The 25,393-nt window shown below is 48.4% G+C and overlaps 1 protein-coding gene across 2 annotated transcripts; it reads right to left on the bottom strand.

Moving 5' to 3' along the window:
• ELAC2 (elaC ribonuclease Z 2) lies at positions 1–25,318 on the bottom strand. Of its 2 annotated transcripts, none has more exons than XM_023188085.1 (24): positions 24,956–25,318; positions 24,279–24,329; positions 24,068–24,138; positions 22,984–23,048; positions 21,659–21,716; positions 20,412–20,480; positions 18,569–18,688; positions 17,525–17,583; positions 13,388–13,446; positions 13,220–13,292; positions 12,456–12,568; positions 10,989–11,084; positions 9,943–10,081; positions 9,776–9,861; positions 7,740–7,858; positions 6,010–6,106; positions 4,151–4,289; positions 3,545–3,583; positions 3,309–3,418; positions 2,573–2,672; positions 2,374–2,494; positions 2,035–2,113; positions 1,301–1,445; positions 1–655 (listed from the first exon to the last, which is right to left on the bottom strand). In XM_023188085.1, exons 1-24 carry the CDS (start codon positions 25,198–25,200, stop codon positions 428–430), a joined length of 2,481 nt encoding a protein of 826 aa, XP_023043853.1. In that variant the 5' UTR covers positions 25,201–25,318; the 3' UTR covers positions 1–427. The 2 variants fall into 2 exon arrangements, with proteins under 2 accessions (XP_023043853.1, XP_023043851.1); XM_023188083.1 differs by having other exon boundaries at positions 6,010–6,169.
• Between the last annotated feature and the right edge of the window lie 75 nt (positions 25,319–25,393).

The following is a 25,393-nucleotide window of genomic DNA, read 5'->3' on the forward strand; positions in this document are numbered from 1 at the left end:
CAAACTCAATCTTTATTGCAGCTGAAATACTATTTTCGTTGAGTCTCGGACACTTAGACCCAGTGTTCCTGCGACTCTGCTCGTCTCTGGCGTGCAGGGAATCACTTTGCTGGATGAGAGGAAAGGTGCTGCCATCTGTTTCCATGACTTCTTTAAATACTGTCTTGAAATGAAATCAGTTCATTTGCTTGCTTCCGTGTAGCAGCCTCCTGTTCCGCGGCTGTGCCAGGCACCAGTCCTAAGAGGCGTCTATAGACTAGTGCTTATCTGGGAGTCCAAGCCTCGGCACAACTCCATACCACCTATCCTGAGCTGCCTCCTGGGTGGACTGTGCTCTTCAGCTTCTACCAGTAAGGAGGGCAGATACGGGTGTGTGCGTGGGGCAGGAGACACACAGCCTTCAGAGTTCAGCGTCACTCCCACATGTTCACTGGGCTCTGACCTTCTTGCTCTGGGGCTCCTCTGTGTGGGCCCGTTTCTGCTGGGGCTCCCCATCCTCCAGGTCGCCTGCCAGAGCCCTGGACAGGAGGGCTGCCCGCACCTGCCGCAGCTCCCGCTTCTCCCTGCGCTCCTCCATCTCCTCAATGTCGCCAGCAAACAGGGCTTTCAGTGGGGCAATCAGCTTGGGCACTGTTGGAAAGTCTCCAAAGCAGACCTAGAAGACACAATAGAAGACAAGGACCTGCCTCAGAGGGGCAGAGGTGGGGACAGGAGCTGGGAGAGATGTAGTCATGCGCTCACACAGCAGCGCCAACGCCCCCTCCTTACGCACAAGCCAACAGGTCACAGTTGAAATGGAAAAAAGCATGGCATGGAGGGAGCCCTCTAAAGAAGGGACAGAGTCTCCCCAGGCCTGGCTAAGGGCCTCCGGAGAGGGAAGGGAAAGCAGTCCAGATGCTCTCAAAATCAAGCTCCCGAAAAAGGAGGCCTGGTTTGGGCCCCGCCCCTTCATTCCGGAAGGCCAAGGCTCAGGCCTGGCTTTCCCACTCACAAGAGGCAACCACCTGTCTCACAGGTCTGTGCTGAGGCTCAAATGCCTTGACTGTGTGAGCAGTCCCGGCCTAAAAAGACTCTTAAGAAATTTCCAGTGGACTGAGACTGAAGACTAGCTGGCCCCTGCAGGAAGTGGGTCTCACCAGCAAACCCAGTGTGGTTTGACCTGGTTAGTGACGGGTAGATACCCTTTTCCCACGGTGGCCCCAAAGAAGAAAGCTAACTCCAGCTGACCGTCCTACTCAGTGTGTAGAATCCCGTCTCCCTGCCCCGTCCCCGCCCCGTGCTGCCCACGTGACATACAGACCTTCATGTGGTCAAAGGCAATTCCCACTTTCTCGTTGAAGTCGGGGCTAAAGAGGGGGACCTTGGCGTAGCGCTGGCTGAAGTGGTTCAGCATGATGAACCCCGCGTTCATCCGCATCCCCACACTGATGGCTTGGGATGTTGTGCTGCGGGCAAAGGACAGAGCAGACTGAAGCTGAACCCAAGTGCAAGACTGCAAAGAATGGCACAGACCCTGGCAGTCAACTGCCAGGGTACCTGGGGAAGCTGGTGGGTTTTCTTAACGGGCACCTCCGTAGCCAGCACCATCTCCCCTGAGGGCCAGAACCTTCACACACTCCCCTGAATGAAGCCCACCCTCTGTGTTGGCTGCCAAATCTGTCCATGAGGGCACCCAAGAGAAAGCACAGGGCCCACCTGGGGTAATGCACTCTTTCGTTGAAATTAACAGTGCAAGATTCGGTCCCCCAGCCCCCACCTTCCCCTGGGAATTCTCTGACATGGCTTAGAGCTCATTCAGCTATTTCTAAATGCTTTCAAAAAACTGTGCCTCACTCTAGAACCTTGCCTAGAAAATTCTGTAAAAATAAAGGCCAAGGGCCTGTGAGCATTGCCACAGGTCAAGGAAGCCCCCATAGCCCTTGACAGGAAGCAGGGCAGCACCACATTGGTGGAGACACAAATGATGGCTGCTCAGTGTCACGTAGTAGGGGAGGGAGAGGATATGGGTGACAAGGACTAACTGGCCTTTGCTACCTGTGTGTCTTTTCCACTGCTTCCTCTTCCAAACCATCTTCCAGGGTGGCTTCATGTATCAGGAGGGTGGCATCCTTCCCTGGAGAAAAAGCACAAGGATCAGGGCGGAGTTCTCTGCGAGAGCAGCACGCAGGCCTCAGTCACATGCTGTTTCCTGGCGTCAACACTCGGCTCCCTTGGCCCTGGGTCTGCCTATTAGAATGACAACCAGAGACTCTGAGGGCGGGGACCTGAGTCTCCTGCCTCTGCTGCTGTTTCCCCGCAAGCTCAGCTGCATTCACCTCCAGCGACACAAACCCCAGAGCAACCTCACGGTGGCTGGCTTCTTCCTGTACTCACCCATCCGGACCAGAGCCTCACAGGGCATGGTGTCCCCGGAATAGACCACTTTCCAGCCAGAGGTGTGCACCAGCGCACAGCCAAACGCATGCTTGCAGTGCCGCACCAGACAGGTCTGAAACTAAAAGGGCGGGGCTGGAGGGCTCTGCAGCTCTGCTCCCCACCTCGTCCCCACAACGCCTGCGGCGGTGCCCCTTACCTCTTCCAAATCACATGTTCCCAACAGCGAACTGATCAAGCTTGCCACTGCAGGACTGGAGATCTCAGCCCCTTCCTGAAGGCATTTGGCAGGAATCATACTGTAAAAAGACAAAACATTTAAAATGATAACAAACATTTCTTAGACATCTGGAACCAAAGTTTAAGTCTTTGGCTGGAGAACCCCAAAATCATTCTTAGGTGGAAACATGATTGAAATCATAGTCACTAAGATGAAGACACAGCTGTCAAATTCAAAGCGCCAAACCCAAGCCTCTGGGCCACTGGGAGAGACCCAGCAGGTGAATGCTGCCTCCGGCTCAGGCAGCACAGGCCACGGGCGACTCCAGCAGAGGGGACTCCTTCCCCTTGGGATGAGGATGTGCCACCTCCCGCTGGCCACACACCTGGTATGGACAGTCTCTGTGCTAGCCACTGTTTGGGTGCTTGGCTCCGGAACTGTCTCATGAAGAAAAGCTGGTCACTGTTTAGAAAGCAGTTCAGAACTCAAATGAGGACTGGGAAGACATGCTTCTAAGAAAATAAGCATGAATGGGAACTATCTAATGGTGTCTGTCCTTCAGCCAGGGCACTTCTCTCCTGCTTCTGCCTTCTGGGACAATGTCAAGGGCAAGGCTGCTGGGGGATAGTGGTAACTGCCCCAGTGTCAACCTTGAGCTTCTGAAGGAGGTGGAAGCGAGCAACAACCCAGGGGCCAGGCTGCCCTGGATGCTCACCTGATGTGGTGCAGGACCTCCTGGCACTGGTTGTGGTACTGCTGGAGCCAGGCTTTGAGCTGGGTGGGGGCAACCACCAGCAAAGGGTGAAGTGGCTTTCCCAAAGACGCCTGAAACAAAAAATCCAAGTGCTGACTCAACGATGGAACATCTCAATAAACGCTGGAGGCCAAGAGGCGTGGCGGATGATGTGTAAACCACTGGAACTCAAAACGTAGACAAAGTGCCGCACTTACCAAGGCTCGTTCTCTCTGCAGCAAGATATTTAGCAAACCCTGGCAAGGAAACAGGAAAAATGCATTAGCCAGGCCCGAGGACGATCTCCTTTGGGTTAGGGTCTGCAGCCCTCCCTCTTGCAGGAGTTGCCAGCCCTATGTCACCCACCAGCCTCTAACACAGCCGCAGTGGGGGTGGCACATGCTAAGCCCCCTGCGCCATGACCCTGAAATGTCACAGGCAGAAAGCAACGGGACCCGTGTTGGGAAGAGGGCAATGGCCCAGGGCCCAGCACCCCAGGAGACCAAAGTGAGGGTCTCATAGCCACACCTCCTGCATCTGGCCAAAGCTTCCTCTGAGCAGGCCGTGTGAGATTCAAAATTCAAAGCAGGCTGGGTAAACACAAACCTGTCCTGCTGCAGGAAAGGAATTAATAGAAATAGAAGACATTCCTGTGGCACAGAAGGACTATGTTGAGTTTTGTGAAAGACCATTTCCTAGCTAGAGATGAGTAACAAAAGCTTGGGCAAGTTAGGGAAGCAGAGGAAAAGACGCGGCCAAAGGGCCAACTCAGTGTAGCAGTGCCTCCTCCAGGCTCCAGCTTTGTGGTCCAGCCCAACACTCACCGTATGGTGATCTGCATGCAGGTGGGACACAAACACGGCAGCCAGGCTGCCCAGGACCCGGTCCACCTGGTCTCCGTAATGACGGTACAGCTGCCCAAACGTGCCCTCACCACAGTCCAGTAGCAGAGACGTGTCGGGGCTACAGAAGAGAAGAGCAAGAGAGTCACCGCCACTGGGAGGGCTGCTGACAGTTCAGAGGTTGATGTCTGCTTTGGACAAGACCAGGAAGCAGCTGTAGAAATTTCCGGCTCTCGTGCTTTTCTTTGAGGAGCTAATATAAAAGCCAATTAATTGAACCGTAAAGGTAATTTTACATGTGTCATCCTCTTTACAGCAAAGAATTATCCATGGAACCCTGAAACCCTTTCAAGTATACTTACACAGAGGCTGGGCATCAAAAAAAAAAAAAAAAAAAAGTTTAAAGCATTTAGTCCCAACAACGAATCTGACTACACAGACTGACTGTGGCCACAGCCTCTCTTGAGAGTACCAGGACAGACACTGAGCCATATAAGACTGCTGTTTCTAGGTCCAGCTGCCATCAGACTTTTCCCCCTTTGCATGCAGTTGGGGTTTCCTCAGTTCATGTCCTCAAAGACACCTGGGGCAGGGCGGGCTGCAGGTGCTTCATTCATGGACCTAGTTAACGCAGACTCCCAGGTGTCACTTGGGGTTTCTGACTTGGTTTTAGGCAGGGCTCTGGGAGCTTGGATTCTGACAAGCTTCTTGGGCTATTCTGATGTGCAGTCTATTTCAGAAGCTCTGCTCCAAGGCAGAGAGTGCTGACCTGCTCTGGCCTTCTTCCTTCTCTGGGAGGAGCCAGGAAGACGGAGAGGGCTGCACTCATTTTGCAGAGAGAAGCCTCAGTGCTGAGACATGACCTTCTGGGGAAAAGGGAGTCGGGACACAAGGTGGCAACAGCACCTTCCCATTAGCTCCAGCCGGTTCAAAAGCCACTCGCGGGGGGGTCAGGTCAGCAACTCAAAAAGCCCTTCTTCCCCCAAGATCTCAGCCCCCGGGAGAGGCCGGCTCACTCCAAGCTGCTTTATTGCATGTCCTCAACCATAGAGAAACACACCCCAGATTGTGTATTTCTGATGTCAGGGCACAGCTCGTCACTGCTGTATGTATTTAATGCACTATTTGCTTGTTTCTCATCCATCACTAGCATCTAAGATGACAAAGCAAAATTTAAAAACAAACCTACTAATGCACAATCTTATTTTCTTCTCATACTATCTGCAGAGGTAACGTACATTTCACAAAGCGTTTGACTCATGTCTCTGCTGATAAATGACCCCAGGCAAACCCAAGAGAATCGACTAAAAAACATGTCAAGGGGAATCCAATAAAGGGGCTGAACACAAATATGCAAAACCCTAAAGCTTTTTACCATACTAGCAGCAGATAGCTGGGGGACAATACCAGGTAGCAATCAAGACCCCAAGTCCCCGCTCAAACTTCAGATGCCCACTTACCAGCTGCAGGAACTACAGCAAGTCGCCTCTCTGAGCATCAGTTCACCCATCAACAAAACGGGGAGTTACTCACCACTTCATAGGATTAATGTAAAAATTAAACGAGAGGATTTCTTAGGTGTAGTGCGCACAGTAATATCAGCTATTTTTATTCAAAGACATCATGGGATGAACTGTGGTGATTCCCAGGGTAAAACATTGCTACTGAGGCTATAAAATGCAGTAAGGCCACGCTCCTCTCCTGGACACTCCAGGCGACATGACAAGTGACAGGGCTTGATACCGCTGCATTTTCAAATCGCCTGGTGAGTGCAGCAGGACTTTTGTTTAAAAAGTAAACACGCCTTTGATGGAAGGATGCTTCCTGGGAGAGCAGCATACCTTATGTTGACAAGTGTGGCACTGACATTTCGAATCTTCATCGGGACGGCAGACCCTGTTCCAAGGAAGACGATTTCTGGGTACTGACTTCTTTTCTCTGTGAAAAAATCCATGTGAAACAATCCGTCCCTTTGGGTCAAAAGCGAGCCAGCATGCAGCCCTGAGAAGGTGCAACGGTTTGAGTATCATTGGTTTGTCCCCAAACCTCACGTGGAAACGTGCTCCCCAGTGTGGCGGTGTTGGGAGATGGGGCCTAGTGGGAGGTGTTTGGGCTACGGGGACGGACCCTCCTGAGTGGCTTGGAGCTGCAGTAGTTAACTACTGGCTCTCAGGAGACTGGAGTACTTCTCAAGGGAATGGATTTGTTCCCGGGGGAGGGGGTTGTTATAAAGCCAGGGTGCAGCCCAGGTTTTCCCATCTTCACAAGCGTCCACTTCCTACTTGCCCTCTTCTGCCATGTTATGGCACAGCATGAAAACCTTCACTGGGAGCTAGGGCCGGGACCTTGCAGAACCATGAACTAAATAAATCTCTTCTCTTGAGAAATTACCCAGTCTCACATATTCTTTTATAATAATAAAAAACACACTAAGACACATGGGTAAGCAACACAGTTCCGTCCAGCTTCCCAGGAAGGGGACTGGCAGGCCCCTGGCAATTGCCGCCACACAAAGGACTTCACACCAGTGTGGGACCCACAGGCTATTTGTCACCAAAGGGCTGAGAAGAAGAACAAGTACATTCTCCAGTCCTTTCTTCAAAAGAATTGCTGTCATTCTTTTACATGTAAAAAAATGACATCTCTTTATGCTGGGAACTGTCATTTATTTCAAGAGAGCAGAGTGTGCCTTGCATCCAGCTCTTACTGCAAGACCATGCACTTCGGTCTCATCCTCCCAGTTCTATCAGGTAGGAAATGCTCTGCTTCAAAGGGAGAAACAGACTCACAGGCCCAGGTTTCCAGTGAAGGTGGTAAGAGGCAGGGTCAGGATTCAAATCCAGCGAGACCCGATGGTTCCAAAGCCTGTGCCCGGCCCTCAGCCTCAGTTGAGTGACGTGGCCAAGATCCTCCAGGGATGTGCATCCATAAAGCCAGGATGAGATCCCTGCCAGCCAAGTCCCTGTTCAAAGCTCTTTCCACAGGTGCTCACTAAACTGTTTCACTCAGTGTGTGCCTTGTCAAGAATACTGGGGTGCCATCGCCAAATGCTCTGACTGGGTGGAATTGGGATTCTTTTTTTTTATTTTTGAGACGGAGTCTCGCTCTGTCACCCAGGCTGGAGTGCAGTGGCGCGATCTTGGTTCACGGCAAGCTCCGCCTCCCGGGTTCACACCATTCTCCTGCCTCAGCCTCCCAAGTAGCTGGGACTACAGGCGCCCACCACAATACCTGGCTAACTTTTTGTATTTTTATTAGAGATGGGGTTTCACCGTGTTAGCCAGGATGCTCTCGATCTCCTGACCTCATGATCTTCCCGCCTCAGCCTCCCAAAGTGCTGGGATTACAGGCGTAAGCCACCACACTCAGCCAGGAATTGGGATTCTTAAACTCCACAAAGCCCCCTCCTCCAATGGCCATAATTCTAACATAGAGCCAAAGTAGAGAAGCCCTGGATTAAACTGAAAAGCCAGGTTAGAATGCGCCCCGCCAGCACTCTACTCAATGCTATGAAAACAGCAGCAGGGGGAGAGCCCAGGAAAGAAAGGCTGCTCTGCAGGCTCCCACTCACCTCCTGGGGCTGGGCCATCCTGTGCACTCCTCCTGTACTCCTGCACGCTCTGCTGGAAGTTGGGAAGCTGCAGCGCCTCGTCTATGAATTCCTCAGGATTGCAAGTAATAATGGCATCCCTGCAGGGAGACAGAGAAGCATCTCAGGTGACGGACGGTGTATATGGCCTCAGCAGACCCTAATGTGGATGTCCAGAATAAATTCAGGGGGACAATCTGCAGGAAGTTGTTCCTTCCGATCAACACTGAAGGGTAAGTGACTAGGATCTGGGGCAGTTCTGCTCCACCGCCTTTTGGAGGCTGCCTCGCTCTGCCTCAGGGCCAGTCACTACTGATGCTCAGGGCAAGACGGTTTTTTCTTTCTCTGTGGCCAGTGCTGCTGTCCTGCTGCAGGACCCCAACCTCTACTTCCCAGGCTGTGACAACCAAAAATGTTTCCAGACATTGCCAAACATCCTCTAAGGGGTAAATGGTCCCAGCTGAGAAGCAGAGCCCCGAGAGGAGTGACTCTGAAACTCATGTTCACATCCAGGAACTTGGCAAAACGCAGAAGCCAATTCAGCAGCTCTACGCTGAGATCTCACTTTCCTAGCAAGCCCCAGAACACACGGAGTGACAACTTCTTGGACAGGCGGCTCTTCAACCTGGCAGAGCATTAAAATCATCTGGGAGCTTGTCAGTCCCAAGCCTAACTTTCAAGATCCAATTCACTAGGTCTGGGGCAGGCCCTATGCATTATTTTTCACAGGCATGCGGTAAATGTGAATGTCGGCTAGGGCTGGGAATCGCTGCTGTGTGTTAAGAGCCTGTGCAGATGCCGACAAATGGACACCAGGTTCTTTAACCCCGTGATGTCGCTGTGGGCCCGAGTCTTGCTACTATAATCCTTTAAAGGGCCCCAAGTATCCAACCTCAACAGCACACAGCATCCAGTCATAATCCAGCACATGCTCTATTCTAATAAAAACACTGTGGAGTGGGCAGGCAACTTAAAATCAAGGTTCAGATCTTTAAAAATTAAAACAGGCCGGGTGTGGTGGCTCATGCCTGTAATCCCAGCACTTTGGGAGGTCAGATGTTCGAGACCAGCCTGGCCAACATGGTGAAACCCTGTCTCTGCTGAAATTACAAAAAATTAGCCAGGCATGGTGGCAGGCGCCTGTAATGCCAGCTACTCGGGAGGCTGGGGCAGGAGAATTGCTTGAACCCAGGAGGTGGAGGTTGCAGTGAGCTGAGATCGCACCATTGCACTCCAGCCTGGGCAACAAGAGTGAAACTCCATCTCAAAAAGAAAAAAAATGACAATTAAGATGTGGGGCAGTAAGGCTGTTCACTTTCCTGGTTGGAGTGTACTGGAAGAGGCTTTCAAGATGGCATTTTACATTGATTAAGTACCTTAACAAGTGTCACACTCTGGGCCAGTAATCCCACATTTAGGAATGACTTGAAGGGAACAGACTTCCCATCAAAGATGTATATATAAGACATTTATTGTTTCATTAAAACAGCAAAAAATTGGAAACATCCCAAACGAGTAAACATCCCTATTTGGAATACCAATAAAAATCTTGTTACTTAAGACTATTTAGTGACACAGGAAAAGACTGTCAGGCCATAAACCCACACACACAAATCAAGAAACACAAAATGTTATCAACCATTATCTCTGGGCCACAGGACTATGGGTGACTCTGTTCATCATACATTTCTTATGTTCTATACTGTGAAACACATGAGCTCTATCACTGCTATTTCCAGGCAAGGCAATTTTAGAAAAGGAGAACTACTGGCCCCAATCCGCCCACCTCAACCCAGCCTGGAGTAGGCTGCTTTTCTAAATAAATTCGCATTGGCGCACAGCCAAGCCCATTCATTAGCTTATTGTCCGTGGCTCTTTTGTGCTCAAAGCGGAGTTGAATAGTTGCAACAGAGACCATATGGTCTAGAGAGCCTCCTGAAACATTTACTATGTGGCTATTTACAGAAATGTTTCCCAACCCGACTGAGACGATTCCATTAGTTCAAGATGGCACAGACCTCTGCCACTCCCTCCTGGGACGGAGCTGGTACTTGAGGAGGCATTCACCCCGAACCATGGGCACGCTGAGGGTGGGGCCCTCCTCCTGAAAGAGACAAAATGCATTCATGGAGAGAAAGAAAGGGGGTGAGAGCTGGGCCGACAAGGCGCCGGTCTGAGACACTACCTTACAGGGGAAACTGGTGAGCAGGGGGAAGATGTCTGGGTGGATGAGGTTGAGCTGGGTTTGAATCTTGTAGCTGCGAAGGTTGTGAACTGAGGCACAGTTCTCATTCAGGACCAAGTGCTGGGTGTCAGGCCCAAACCTGCGATGAAACAGAGCCGGCATTTGCAGCGTTTGTTAGGAAGCAGTTCCCCGAGGAGTGGTGCTGAGCTCGGGAGTGGTCATGTGGATGAGGTGTTCAAACACTTCAGTGACTTGCCCCAAGCAGTGTTACTACATGGCCAAATATGGTCCCACTCCTGCTGGCTCAAAGCCCGGTGTTCCCTAGCTCAGCTGCCTTTCAGGTGTGCTGGGAAGAGAGAGAGGAAAAACAAGAAAAAGAAGATGTCCAGGGCATACAAATAGGGGACTCAAACCCTGAGGAATGAAAGACACAGCAGGAGAGCAGGCCATGCAGGGAGGGGCAGGTAAAGGGGCCACGTGGGGAGACACAGGCAGGGGCCAAAAAGCAGCCCAAGGTCACCCCGCACCCGAGCTCAACTCATACGCCTCCACCTGGCCCTGGCCAGCGATGTCCTGAGGAAAAAGTAAAGCTCCCTCTCCTTCCAGTGACTAAACATCTACCTCCCAGGGCCACTGGGGACGACCCTAGAGGAAATGAAGTGAAATGAAGGGTATTTCACACACTGCCTCCCACAAAGTGGGCATTCAGTAAACGGAAGCTGTCATTTTATATCTGCAATCTCTTCTTTGGGATTCACTGATGGAATCTTCAACCAAACGGCAGTATTTGTTCAGACACCCTGAAGAGTGTGGAGGGTGTAAAATAAATGGGATCGTGTGGACACTGCGCCACCTAGCGGTGCATTGTCTTCACAAGTGTGGCACAGATCTGGGACGCCTAGAATTCTGGGAAGGCAGGAATCCCACAGAAAGTTTAGGCAGGCGCAGAAGGGTAGGGAGCGTTTTAAAGAGCAAGAGGGGAGGAGAGGGGAATCCACCACTGCCCAGAAGAGTTACCCCAAGTGCCGCTGGGCTGGGCTCCATACCTCTCCATCCACTGCTGGTACCTGCTGTCCACAAGCACAGATTCTGGGGCCATGTGAACCACCAAGGCCACGGGGGCATCTGCGTTTCCTTGGTACCTGGGCAGAAAAGTGGGGCTTTACAAAGTGATGCAGACTCAGGACACACAAAGACAGGGACCATGCAGTCAGGGAGGGGCATTGTGCGGCCCTCCGCGGGCACTGCAGTGAGGTGACAGGCTCCACACCCAGGCCATGCTCTCACAGCAGACCCCGCTGCTTGGCCATTTCCAATGGACACGGGGTTCTTCTATCTGGCACGCTCTGCTCTGGGCCTTCCAGTCGGCCTGGCTGATCCTTTCTCAGCACTGCAGTTCCTTATAGGGGTCTGACCTGCAAAGCCGGACCCAGGCTCTCCCTGCCTCCTCCTGCTCCCTCTCTCCTTTCTCTCTCATGAGCATTTCCTTGAATAAACCTCCTACACCTCCAATGTCACCTTGGTGTCTGTCTTCCAGAGGACCTGAGACGCAGGCACGGAAAATGAAAATCGTCTGAAATTCTACCACCTGGACAACAGAGCACTTACTAACATGCCGATGTGTTTCCCTCCAGTTCCCTTTAAAAAGAAATGCACACGGTAGCTATTTTTATCTACCCCACCATCACCACGCACATGGCTCTCAAACAACACCTCATTCACTGAAATGAGTTTTGGGCTCTGCTGCCCAACACTTGATTAAAATACAAAGCCTGGGCTACCGGGGCACCCACATTCACCCACAGAGAATAAAGCGGACCACGAAAGAACTCCTAACACTCTGACTCAGAAGGGGTACAGCAGCCCAAAAGGATTTGTTGTGGTAAGTAGAAAAAAATGAGTGAAAAAATCCAGGTATATACAAACTAGAAACAGGAAAAATACAGGTAAACCATTACGAGTGGGGGAAAAGACTCAAACTCAGATACGTGGGTCAAAGATGATTCTACCTGGGGTGAAAGTTGAATTGCAAAACTGCTTAACTTTGATGGAGGACAAAAACAGAGTGGCTGGTGGCCCAAAAGACATTCCCCAGCTGTGATTCCATCCCATAACACAGACTCTTGACCACGACAGTCTCACACTCTGACCCACCTCATTTGTTTCAATGCAGGTAATGGAAGAAAATTAATTCAGTTCAAAATAATCTGGGCATTAGTTAGAACTCAAAAAAGTTCTACAATTTCTTCTAGTATAAGAGCTGTAAGAGTTCTAGTTGAATTTTGAGTCCTCAGTGGTTTCTATGTTTCAATCTTTTCTAATTTCACTTTGAGGCTGTGGACACCGGAGCCCACCAACTACCAACAGTGACTTAAGGCAGGAGTCCTGGCCTCTGAACTGTAAACCCAGACAGTGGGCCTTCCCAGAAACACGGCTCTTGCTACAAGATGCCCAAGTCGATGCTGGGCTGTGCTTCAGCTCTCACTTCTCCCACCCTAGAGACCCCTCCTTACCTCTGAAAGGTGGCATTCTCACAGATGGGTTGAATGAAGCCTTCATCCGGACATTCTACCACCACAAAAGCAGCACCAGGATCTGGAGGAGTACACAGCTCTTCAGGCAAAATCTGCAAAATCAAGTAAGCCCGTCCACTGGGGTCACAGCTCAGCCACCAAGCTGAACTGCCTTCAACGCAACTGCTAACATGACATATCCTATCCAGTGGGCTGAGAGGTAAACAAAGCACAAAACCAACTTTACACATCACCATCAACACCCTTCTGGTCTCTTTGTGGATACCTAAATAGGTAACTGTCAGGCTGAGGCACTTCAGGCCTACACTGGCCAGGAAAAGAGACTTGGTATTAAGGTTTTCTTCAGTCTGTGGCCACTGGTCCTAATCTCCTTAGAAGTCAGAGGAAATATCTTGACAAACAATAAGGTGACATTCCTCTGGACCATAAACCCCAGGCCCATCCATATGGGGTTTGTTGTTAGACACTGTCCTGAGCTCAAGTACCAGGGAAAGCATGCACCCTTTAAGGAGGAGGACGACCAGATCCTAAAAGGACAATCTACAGAAATGCTCGAATGCAGCCGTGTTGACATGCGGGACACACACAGATAAAAGAGGCCATTTGTCACTTAGCTAAGTGATGCCCAAACTGTTCTACGTCCTTCAAAAGTGGTGTCTGTAGGGCCTGAGGCAGACAGATCTGCCCAGCATTCCAGACCCTACCTGTAACTGCTGAATCATCAAGAAAACCAGGCATCTCACCTCTCTTCCTTCATGAGTGATGCTTTTCCCCTCCTTGACAGCAGCAATGATGGGAGCGATGGCAGCTGTCCCACTGAAATGAAGAGGTACGGCCTCCGTGAAATGGGATTTCCTTAAGTGGAAAGGTGTACCCAGTGGGTCCTAAGAAGCCTCACCCCCCACACTCACACGGGGAGGCCCAGCTCCTTTGCTTTGAGCACCAGGAAGTTTCCTCTCTTTAAGTGAAGCTGCAGCAAAGAGAACATAAATGTGATTTTAGTGGCTAATGAAGAAGTTTGGTTTTAATCAGTTTTCTTAGAAGTGTATTTTTCCAGATTAAAAAAAAATAACGTTGGCTGGGCGCAGTGGCTCATGCCTGTAATTCCAGTACTTTCGGAGGCTGAGGCCGTTTCGGAGGCTGAGGCGGGAGGATCACCTGAGGAGTTTGAGACCAGCCTGACGAACACGGAGAAACCCCGTCTCTACTAAAAATACAAAATTGGCCAGGCGTGATGGTGCACATGCCTGTAACCCCAGCAACTCAGGAGGCTGAGGCAGAAGAATCACTTGAACCCGGGAGGCGGAGGTTGCAGTGAGCCAAGATTGCGCCATTGCACTCCAGCCTGGGCAACAAAAGCGAAAGTCCGTCTCAAAAACAATAAAAAATAAAATAATGTTATTTGCTTACAATTCATTAAAACACGTTTATTGCTTTCAGAAGGTATACCATATTCTGAAGAAGTCATTTATTGTCAAATGCTTTAGTACTAAAAGCCAAAATGACTTCAATCAGTGTTTTATTTCCCAGCATTAACTCATTATAAATTTAATAAAATGTAATTCAATATGAAAGTTAATAAATATCCTTCAAGTATCATCGAGGAGAAACACTGTTCTGTCATTCTACATTCCTCCATAGCTAAAGGAATGTCACCAGAGCACTGCCTCACAGAGCAACCAGCAAGCAAACTGCCACATAACATAATATTTCAATGACAGTGACAGGCTAACAAAAGGATGGATGATTTTTATTTCTCTTGTATTTTTCAATTATTTGGCAATATAACGTCATTGCTTTTATCTTGGAGAAAAATTACAATAAACCAGGCACAGCAGCTCATGCCTGTAATCTCAGCACTTTGGGAAGCCGAGGTGGGTAGATCATGAGGTCAGGAGATTAAGACCATCCTGGCTAAGGCGGTGAAACCCCATCTCTACTAAAAATACAAAAAATTAGCTGGGCGTGGTGGCATGCGCCTATAGTCCCAGCTACTTGGGAGGCTGAGGCAGGAACCCAGCAGGCGGAGCTTGCAGTGAGCTGAGATCACGCCACTGCACTCCAGCCTGAGCAACAGAGACTCTGTCTCAAAAAAAGAAAAAAAAAACAACTATAATATGTTATTATTTTAGAAAGGCAAACAATAATTCTATCAGAAAACTTCATAATCATTTTATAGGGAAAAAAAATGTTCACACACAGTAACAGAAAAAAGTCAGAAATGACATGTAGGCCTTTGAGTGCTGAATGACATTTGATTTTCATTTTCTCCTTTAAATCTTCATCAACTATGTGCATCTTCTTTTAACTCCCTGAAGTTAAAAAGTAACTCATGGCTGGGCGTGGTGGCTCACGCCTGTAATCCCAGCACTTTGGGAGGCCCAGGCTGGCAGATCACCTAAGGTCCGAAGTTTGAGACCAGACTGGCCAACATGGCGAAACTCTGTCTCTACTAAAAATACAAAAAAAATTAGCCGGGCATGGTGGCAAGCACCTGTAATCCCAGCTACTTGGGAGAATTGCTTGAACCTGGAAGGTGGTGGTTGCAGTGAGCCAAGATCGTGCCACTGCACTCCAGCCTAGGCGACAGAGCAAGACTCCACCTCAAAACCAAACCAAACAAAACAAACAAAACAAAAAAAAAGGCCAGGCGTGGTGGCTCACGCCTGTAATCCCAGCACTTTGGGAGGCCAAGGCAGGCGGACCAAGAGGTCAAGTGATCCAGACCATCCTGGCCAACATGGTGAAACCCCGTCTCTGCTAAAAAAATACAAAAATTAGCTGGGTGTGGTGGTGTGCTCCTGTAGTCCCAGCTACTCGGGAGGCTGAGGCAGGAGAACTGCTTGACTGAGGCAGGAGAATTGCTTGACCCCGGGAGGCAGAGGTTGCAGTGAACCACTGCACTCCAGCCTGGGTGATAGAGCAAGAGTCCGTCTCAAAAAATTAAAAAAAAAAAAAAAGAAAGAAAGGAAAAAAAAGGTACTTGCAGACTTAAGGCAGGGAAACCCATCTCCCTGGAGCTGAACTCAACCCATGGAGATATGTTTCTCTCTGAGGAATGCAGAGTATTTGGAAGACTGATGAGAGCCAGAACGCAGCCAACAACGCTCCAACAGTGCACCAGCTGCCTAAAGCCAAGGTCTTCCATCAGATGAGTTTCTCAGGTCCTCAAGCCAAGAGACTCCTGGAACTTGACCTAGCTCAGCTTTATTGCTTTCCAAAACCCCACCTGAGAGCGGCAAATTAATTAGAAGAGGGGAAACGGGTTACAGGCTAATCCAGTGACAGCAGCCCTCAGAAGCAGCAGCAGAAGACAGCAAGGAAGGAGATGGAAAAGCCAGGGCAGGCAGCTGGCAGCCCCCAGGAATGGCTGCCTGGTAATAGGGCAACTGCCCGGGTGTGTAAAAGTGAGCTTGTCACTTCTCATCATGCTCACTGTTACCTATTCAGGAAAAAGCAGGAATATGATTTAAAGATTACCATATAAAACAGTTTAAAAACCAGACAGTATAAACATAATCAAAAATATTTTTAAAACTTTAAAAAATGATTTTGCTGTCTAAAACTCAAAAACATACAAGTAATAAGCCTGTTAACAATAGTACTTAACTTTTATGAAAATCACATTATTCAAATAAATCAACAGAAATGATACCGGCAATGATCTTGCCACTAAAATTACTACTTACTTTCATTATTATTTTCACTCGTAGGTTGTAGAATTTAGAAAAAAATTCCAAATATATTTCAAAATCAACATTAAAAAATAATCTAAGCCCACAAAAAGGCAATGAAATCTTTTCACATATTTAGACAAATTTGTTGCAAATTGTATTGACAAAATTTTAATGTGTAATTCTATTAAAAATAAGCCACTAGTCAGATCTTACAAACTAGCTTATTGTAACAAAAATTTTTAATGGAATCTGACCAATTTCAGAGTTACAGATCTAGGCCTCTGTGAATGCTAGCTAATATTCCAATCAATCTGATGTTAGACCTTAGCTATTGCAGGGGAATGAAATAAAGTACAACAGAGTTCAAACTGACTTCAAATAAAGGCCTGATGGAGGTGAAGGAAAACAAATACAGCTGCCTTCAATAATTTCGGAATTCTAAAAGGACCAATTGTTGGCAAATATAAAAGAATATGGACCAGGCATGGTACTTCACGCCTGTAATCCCAGCACTTTGGGAGGCCAAGGCAGGTGGATCACCTGAGGTCAGGAGTGAGACCAGCCTGGCCAACATAGTGAAACCCCGTCTCTACTAAAAATACAAAAATTAGCTGGGGGTAGTGGCATGCACCTATAATCCTAGCTACTTGGGAGGCTGAGGCAGAAGAATCACTTGAACCCAGGAGGTGGAGGTTGCCGTGAGCCAAGATCATGCCACTGCACACTCCAGCCTGGGCGATGGAGACAGACTCTCAAAAAAAAAAAATGTATGGAGGCTGACAGGGCACTGGAAAAAAATTTAAAAGGAAATAAAAGTATGGGGTTATTTTGAGAAACAGAGCATCTAAACTCTGAAACCTACAAGTGATGACAATTATGAAAGGTCAGTAGTAATACTTGTTGCAGGCTCATTGCCAGTATCATTTCTATCGAATTTTTTTTTTTTCTTTGAGATGGAGTCTTGCTCTGTCACCCAGGCTGGAGTGCAATGGTGCAGTCTCAGCTCACTGCAACCTCCTCCTGTGTTCAAGCGATTCTCTTGCCTTGGCCTCTCAATTAGCTGGGATTACAGGCACACGCCACCACACCCAGCTAATTTTTGTATTTTTAGTAGAGACAGGGTTTCACCATGTTGGTCAGGCTGGTCTCGAACTCCTGACCTAGTGATCCACCTTCCTTGGCCTCCCAAAGTGCTGGGGTTACAGGTGTGGGCCACTGCACCTGGACTTCCGTCAGTGTTTTTGAAGATCTGCTATCTCTTCTTGTCTCAGGTAACAGGAGCAGCTAGCCTCAAATTATTGAAAAAGTGCAAACCAGAGGTCGCCGACCAAGCCCCCAGTCAGGTACAGCCCTCCAGAAAAGCTCCCTTACCTTACAGATGAAAGCTACGACCAGGAAAGGGTCCCTTACCCCTCTTCTCTGGCTAACACCTGAGGAAAAACACATTTAATTATCACAAGGTAAATGTGAAAGTTGTCAAGACATCACAAACTGATTATGACCTGATACCTAATTTCACCCCGCATAAAAATTAAATGGACACTACTGTCCCAATACAAAGGCTGAAGACACTAATACACTCAAGAAGACTTTTCTCCCCCTACTTATGTGGAGATGTTTTTGGGTAAATGAAAAACACAAAACTCTCGCCAGAATGACAAGTGAAATTTTTTTTAAATGACACATTTCACCTAGGACTGGAGAAGAGAGAGAAAAACATATTGTAATGTCCTTTATAATGCATATAACATGAAATAACACAAAAGTTCAAAGGGGTCAGAGCAGAGCAAATGTTGGGGTCAGTCTTCACCCAGTGCCATCCAAATAAGGACAGCATATAGGGGTCACCCGGTTCTGTCACTAGACAAGACCTCAGGACAGAAAGAGGAGCTGCCGAGCTTTGCCAACGCTGGTCTTCTGTTAAGAACAGCAAACTCCTGAAGCAGCCCAACTCCTGAGCTACATCTACTCTTGGACTTTTAACTCCGTTTCCCAGTGGGCTGTCATTCTGGAAAATGAGGTGCAGATCCTCTCACTGATTTGACTGTCTCATTGGCTTAGCAGTTATAGTTTCCACATTAACGGAAAATTTGCATGAAAGTTACATTAATGAAAAATACAAAATGAATCCGTTTGTCAGGCCCTGTTCTCCTCTGGGAAAACAGAACACAGTTTTGGGCCTACCCAGACCCTGGGTGGCCAAAACTGTGGACTGGTTGTTGTTAAAGCTTCAGGCTGCCACCTTCACAACAAACCTTCTCATTCCCCCCACGGGCCAAGTCACAATAAGCCCAGGAAGAAGTATCTGTTTACACACGTGGCTTTCTTATAATAACGACTCTCTTCAAGCATTATGAGGCAGAGAATTAAGAAAACACAAGCTTTTCCGCCGCGCTGTTTTGTTTATACTATTACCATGGGGAAGGTGCGGCTCATTCTCATTTGACTCGGAGTCTGAAGATCGTTCTGGGCTGAGCCTGCCGAGAGGCCTTTCTGGACTCTGCCTTGGTTGGTGCTTTCCACTCCTCTGCTCACCTGGTCAGTACAGACACCACCACATTACACACTGCACAAGGTGAGCGGAGAGCCGAGGCCCAGATGTTTATATGTGGGAATGCCAGAACGCCAATGAAATCAGCACACCTTTCACTACACAGTAGGAAATAACTAGTTAGTTAACTTCCTCCCTGGTTTCTGGGCTGCACTTAACGTCCATTAATCTTTATGTTTCCACTTAGCTCACAGCCTTGGCCATGGTACCAGCTCAACAATGTGTTATCTAAACAGCATGTGAGTTGTAGACATGCGTATTTATTATAACTCCCACTAAAAAACATAGGCCTAAAGGGTACCTATGTCCAGAGGGAGCCTCGTTTTACATTTAGTTAAGGCTCAAGATCAAGGGAAAAAAATTCGCTGCTCTAAGAAGCTAAAGCACGGCTGCAATGACGATGAACGTAAGTTCATTCATTATGGGCTGCCGGGCACTGAAAAAACGATGGTCAGCAAAACTGAGCATGTTAACATTGATCACGCAAACGACACATGAAAGTTACCCGTCACATGCAATGGAGCGAAGAACAGGGTGCTAGAAATGGACAACAGAGGGATGCAACTCAGGCTGGAGGTGGCTACAGCAGGGCTCAGGTGTGAGAAGGCATCTGAGCAGGAGGAGCGAGTCAGGCAATGGGACTGCTGATCAGCCCGTCACAGCACTGGTCTAGGAGCACTTGTGCCATTGCTCCGGCTCATTCCTCCCCTCCCTGCTACCTTCTGCCTTCAGTCGGCATAAGCCTCATCTCCTTGCCAGGTTCTGGACTTCTCTGGCCTTTGCTGGGTGCTCTGGTCTGTTACCCATCAGCACTACTTGGTAAGCATCGCATTAGTTAGCACTATCAAGGAAATACCCCTCCTGCTTGGTACTCTCTTCATATATAAGTAAAACCAGACAAGAATGTCTTTAGCCAAGCTCAGGGGCAAGACTGACTCTTTTCCTAAGCTAAGACCACATCATCTGGCCCTGGTACTTCAGAACGTGTAGGAGCTTCTAACCCCCTTTTAAGTTGCTGTAATCATCATTTATGTTTAAAAATCTATCTGTGCAAACCTCTTCATGATCCTCTGATCAAGAGGGTACTTACGCCTGTGGGAAAAATCCTCCAAGCAGTGAATGTGCAAACCCGAATGCAATCTATTTACTGAGAGTGCTTGATTATCTAATATTCCAAAGCATAATCACTAACATTAGGCATGAGTTAGACGTGCTTATCCGTCAGATTATAAGCTCCTTAAGGGCAGGAGCCACATTTTAATTCCTCAGCTAAATTTTCTAATCATGCTCAGAACACAAAACAGGGTGCCCAAAGCAAGTGTTCAGTTTGTATGTTCACCCATGTTTTCTTTTTTTTTTTTCTTTTGAGACGGAGTCTGGCTCTGTCGCCCAGGCTGGAGTGCAGTGGCACGATCTCGGCTCACTGCAAGCTCCGCCTCCCGGGTTCATGCCATTCTCCTGCCTCAGCCTCCAAGTAGCTGGGACTACAGGCGCCCACCACCATGCCCGGCTAATTTGTTGTGTTTTTAGAAGAGATGGGGTTTCACCGTGTTAGCCAGGATGGTCTCAATCTCCTGACCTCGTGATCCGCCCGCCTCGGCCTCCCAAAGTGCTGGGATTACAGGCTTGAGCCACCGCGCCCGGCCGCCATGTTTTCTTTACTCGGACCTACACCCTCCTCCTGGGAAACCTGGCTTTCATACTCACTGTATATGGGGATCTGGTAAACTGTCATGGTTTCATCCTTGTATTCGGGGGCAGAGTAGGGCCGCACAGCTACAAGAAAAGCACACAACAGCAAAGCGATTGCATCAGTGAAGATGTGTGGGAACAGTAATTTCCAGGATCACCAACCACTGAGCAACTGAACTGCCTCAGAATTACAGTGGGAATCTGACATGAAAACCAGACTTTCTAAGGAGATTACCATTTTTAGGAAATAAATAAAAGTGCATTTTGGTCAGCCATTTATATTTACTACAGCCAGATGAAAAGACATTATAATCATTGGTGACTATCCGTTAAAAATGTAAAAACAAGAAACTAGTACTCAACTTTCAGAGGCCCAAGTTAACAAACAGAATTATGAAGCCAGGGAACCCATCATCTCAACCAGAAGAGCTGATGTATATTTTGAAACAAAGCATTAGTGTTTCTATAAAAGAGGAGTATTAATAAGCCACAGATGCACACCAGTGCCAGGACAAGGGCCCTGCTGGCATCCTCAGTGAGGCCTCTTCCCATCAAGAGTCTTGCCATCTGCTACACAGCTGGAGCCACGTTTCAATGTACAAAGTTGGCCACAAAACCTTTAGGAGCCCCTCGTCACCCCCGTCCCCAATTCAAAGCAACTCAATGAGGAGAAGCACCTCTGGAACTGAGGCAGGAGCCCTGCTGTCTGGATGGAGAATGCTATACAGCATGTACACAGGCATGCATCGGCTGTTCAATCACTCCTGCCGACCTGGCCCCTATTTTTGCAGCATGAGGTTGGAGCACAGAAAATGTCACTATTTAGAAAACCCATCTCCAGCCGGGTGTGGTAGCTCACTTTCTCACTTTGGGAGGCTGAGGCGGGCAGACCACAAGGTCAAGAGATCGAGACCAGCCTGGTCAACATGGGGAAACCCCGTCTCTACTAAAATTACAAAAAATTAGCTGGGCGTGGTAGTGTGCGCCTGTAGTCCCAGCTACTCGGGAGGCTGAGGCGGGAGAATCCCTTGAACCCAGGAGGTAGAGGGTGCAGTGAGCCGAGATCGTGCCACTGCACTCTAGCCTGGTGAGAGAGCGAGACTCCATCTATCAAAAAAAAAGGAAAAAAAAAAAAAAAAAAACCTCACGGTGACGAAGCATTTGACTTTGAGGTTTAATGTTGATTTTTTAATGGGTTCTAATTTGAGAGGTCAGGGCACATATGAGTTAGAAATAGCAGATAATGAGTCACAAAGACATACCCAGTTCTATTCCTTTCAATGGACCAGAAAATATTTTGATTGCTTCGAGGTATTTTTCCTAATGAAAAGCAAAGAAATGAGCAGTTATGGCTGAACAAATGTAGAACACAGCAACTATTCAAGTATTTAAAAGGTTACCAATAGGTATTAACATAAAACAAAGCTTAGTAAGGATTCTGAACATCATTTCCTACAAATATTTACTGAGTATCCATTATGTCAGATGCCAAGGACACAGAAGGAAAAAGAGATGGAGTCCTTGCTCTGGTCATGCCAGTGGAGGAGACAAAATGAAACATGATAACACAAACAGCTTAGTGGCATTATGCTAAGTGCTCTGCAAGGAAAATGAAAAATACAGATGGCTGGAATCCAACTTGTCTGGAGAAGGAGACAGTTCTGGAGTAAATGACCCTCTAGCTGAGCCCTGAAGGTTCAGTAACAATACAGGCAGCAATTAGAAGAGGCAGAGGGAACTTGTGGAAGGGCGAAAGTCCTGAAGAGGACAGAGAGTTGGAGGGGTGTAAGAGTCAGCCCATGCAGCTACAGCTCAGCAATGGGTACAGATGGAAGTAAGGGTAGGGGCTGGGGCCTACAGGACTTGTGGGCCTATCAAGGTGTTTTGGATTGTATTGCAATGGGGAGTCCATGAAAGGCTTTAGGGTGGCAAGTGACACACTACTTTTCTGTCTTAATGTGACCTCTCTGGCTGCTGTGTCGTAGATGGATTACAGGAAGATGAGAATGGATATGGGAGGCTATTGTAGTTTACAGGTGCAGAAAACAGAGATTAGGAAGGCCTCGATAAGAGACAAATGGATGAATTTCAAACGTTATTTTGGGGAAAGACTTAACAGGTCTTGGTGACTTTCTTCTTAAAAATTGGAAAATGAACTATTATATTCAACAACATACACACGACTTCTCATGAGTGTAATAAACTGGTTTGAAAGGTAAGAAGACGTCAGAAATTTATTGCATAAAACAAAAGCTGCCCTTTCTTGTGTGCCTACTTGGTGCCAAACATACATCTAATAAAGTGATCTAGTGCTTTATATGGGCTACATCATTTAATCTTTAACAACTCTATGAAACATGACAGTAATCTTACAGATCAATAAACTAAAGCTCAGAAAGGTAAAGTAACTCGTTCAAGGTCACACAGTTAATCAGGCTTTGAACTCATTTTAACTTGAAAGGGGAAGCGTTTCAACGACCAGGTATTTCTGGAAGGCAGAAGACTGATTTGCAAAAACGAAAATTCTTGTTACTGACATTATAAAAGGAAAGGTTGTGTTTTGAAAGATGTGTCAGGAAAGACTCACCAGTTGCGGAGGTCCAGAAAGTACACACTTTGGAAGCCCGGTTTCCTTTAAAGTAAGAATCATTCCTAAAAAGGATGCACAAAATCAGATCTCTCATCAACTTGACCTGTCGTCACTAACAGGAGGAGTACCCTGTACTAATCCAGCTATTTATCTACATCTCCTTCCAGCTTTGTAAGTATCACCAGGGAAGATGTACAGAGCAGAAGTGAGGCCAGCCAGAGGTGTAATGGACATCAAATATTCTTTAAATGCCTCCAGAATAGGCTGAACTGTTACTAGTGTGAAGTAGCAAGGCACCCAGTGTGCAAAATTTAAGGAATCATGAAAGTGAAGGGCGGCACCCTAAGTGCCTCACCCTAGTCTCAGTCCTGAGAAGGGAGATTGGTCTAACACTTCACTCCTTCCTGTACACGCCACCAAGCCCACAGAATTTGCATGCAACACACCCTGACCTTCCAGTTGAGAGGCATAAATGACAGGGTAATCTGGACAGTGGGTATGTGTGTGGCTGCCAATGCATCTACGGTAAACATATTAACTATAATCACCACCACTAGACTCTCCAGTTTACTGCCACAAATCTCTGGCCCCACAACCCAAGAAACTAAGTGGATGGTAACACTGAGGGGGGGTATCCATATTAAAATCTGTTGAGTCACAGCTTTCAATGCTCTGTGCTGCAGCTGACAGGGCTGCTATAAAAAGAATTCCAGCCCAGGTGCGGTGGCTCATGCCTGTAATCCCAGCACTTTGGGAGGCCAAGGCAGGAGGATCGCTTGAACCCAGAAGTTTGAGACCAGCCAGGGCAACATGGCGAAACCCAGTTGCTACAAAAAAAATACAAAGAAAATTAGGCAGGTGTGGTGGGGCGGGCCTGTGGTCCCAGCTATTTGGGAGGCTGAGGTGAGGGGATCACCTGAGCCCAGGAGGCAGAGGTTGCAGTGAGCCAAGATCACGTCACTGACAAAAAAAAAAAAAAAGTCTAGCTGCCCACCCCACCCCAGACTCGGAAAAATGGTCAAGCAGGTTAAATTCCTGGAGACTTCCCACCAGCCTCTGACAATGCAAAGAATATACTCACCACTTAAGCCGCCAACATTAGACCAGTGCATTCGAGTCAGGAGTATGTTGTCCAGGCGAGCAACTTTCAACCTAAGAATGCGAAAACATTTAAACAGGATAACATGAAGAGAACAAAGACCACTTTTGCTATAAAAAAACAACTGGCCTCTCATTTCAGCTTTCAAGCTCCGCAATCAACTCCCCCTCCAAAAGCAAGAGACTTGACTCACTTGTGCTCCTGCATGACTCTCTGAACGCCTTCTCCACAGTTGAAGAGATATCTACAAAGACAAACATGACACAAGACATTCAGAAGGTTTTATTCTGTAAACTAAACTGACACCAATTAGATGCTTTATTGTAGACGCTGGGAAAAAAAAAAAAAGAAAAAGAAAAAAAAAATTAAAAGTCCATGTTGGACTACCGAACCACATTTCTGCTATTAGGATGGTGGGTTTTGAGTCCTCCACAGGAGAGGTGGAGAGGAGTGGGAGCCTGTGTGTGTGGGTGCTGGGACAAAACGGGTTCTTTCCCCATCACCGGCTACACACCAGATCTGTCCACTCCACACGCTAACAAAGACACACTGGCACTGGCCTTGGGGTGCACGGAAGAGGGTGGAGCTCCGAAAGTGCTGACAGCCAGGCCGGGCCCTAGGGTTGGGAAGAGGATGCTCTGACCCAAGTCTGAAGTTCTTCACAGACCCCCAGAAATCACATGGGTGCAAAGAATCTGGGATTTCCCAACCACCATAACTTTACGAACCCCCGCAACAGTGAACCACATTTGTGAAGTAGGGAAGCCGAAGCCCTGGGAGGTGCCCCGATGCTCAGAGGCTGCACCGCACTGAGGGCCCGGCGGGACGGGGCGTGGCTCGTTGAGGGAACCCCAGGCGCGGCGCACTGACCGGTTAAACTCGGAGAAGACGTAGAGCGCGGCGCCCGCGTCCCGGCTGCCCACTGCCACCACCTGCAGGTACACGGTGTTCGCGCCGCCCGAGGACCCCGCCGGGCCGCGCTTCTCTCGCGTGCGCAGGTGCCGCAGCGAGTCCTTGGGCGGCCGCGGGCGGCGGGCGGATCCCTGCGATACGGTGCGTCCCTGCGACATGGTGCGTCCAGCCGCGGACCGCAACAGCGAGCAAAGCGCCCACATGCGCCCGTCCTCACTAAAACTAAGAAAAGCCGCCCGTCACCTCAGTCCGCGCGCCCCATGCACCGCCCAGCCGCTCCGCGTGGCGGATTCAGCCAATCAGCGCGCCGTGCACCGAGCTGCCCGCCTACGCGAGGCTGCTCATCCAATAGAAAGGAGTCTTACTGCTCGGGACTTGTCAATTATCAGCGGCCAT

Source organism: Piliocolobus tephrosceles, chromosome 16, assembly GCF_002776525.5.
Source record: "Piliocolobus tephrosceles isolate RC106 chromosome 16, ASM277652v3, whole genome shotgun sequence".
Taxonomy (NCBI): Eukaryota; Metazoa; Chordata; class Mammalia; order Primates; family Cercopithecidae; genus Piliocolobus; species Piliocolobus tephrosceles.

Excerpts from the sequence above, each read along its gene's own strand:
- ELAC2 (XM_023188083.1), bottom strand. The coding sequence starts at position 25,200 with ATGTGGGCGCTTTGCTCGCTGTTGCGGTCCGCGGCTGGACGCACCATG. Across the intron at positions 20,481-21,658 it reads ATTGAAAGGAATAGAACTGG|CTGTGCGGCCCTACTCTGCC; the intron begins GTATGTCTTTGT and ends CTTTTCTTGTAG. Across the intron at positions 17,584-18,568 it reads TGAGCCGCACCTTCCCCATG|GTGTTAGCCAGAGAAGAGGG; the intron begins GTAATAGTATAA and ends GTTTTTCCTCAG.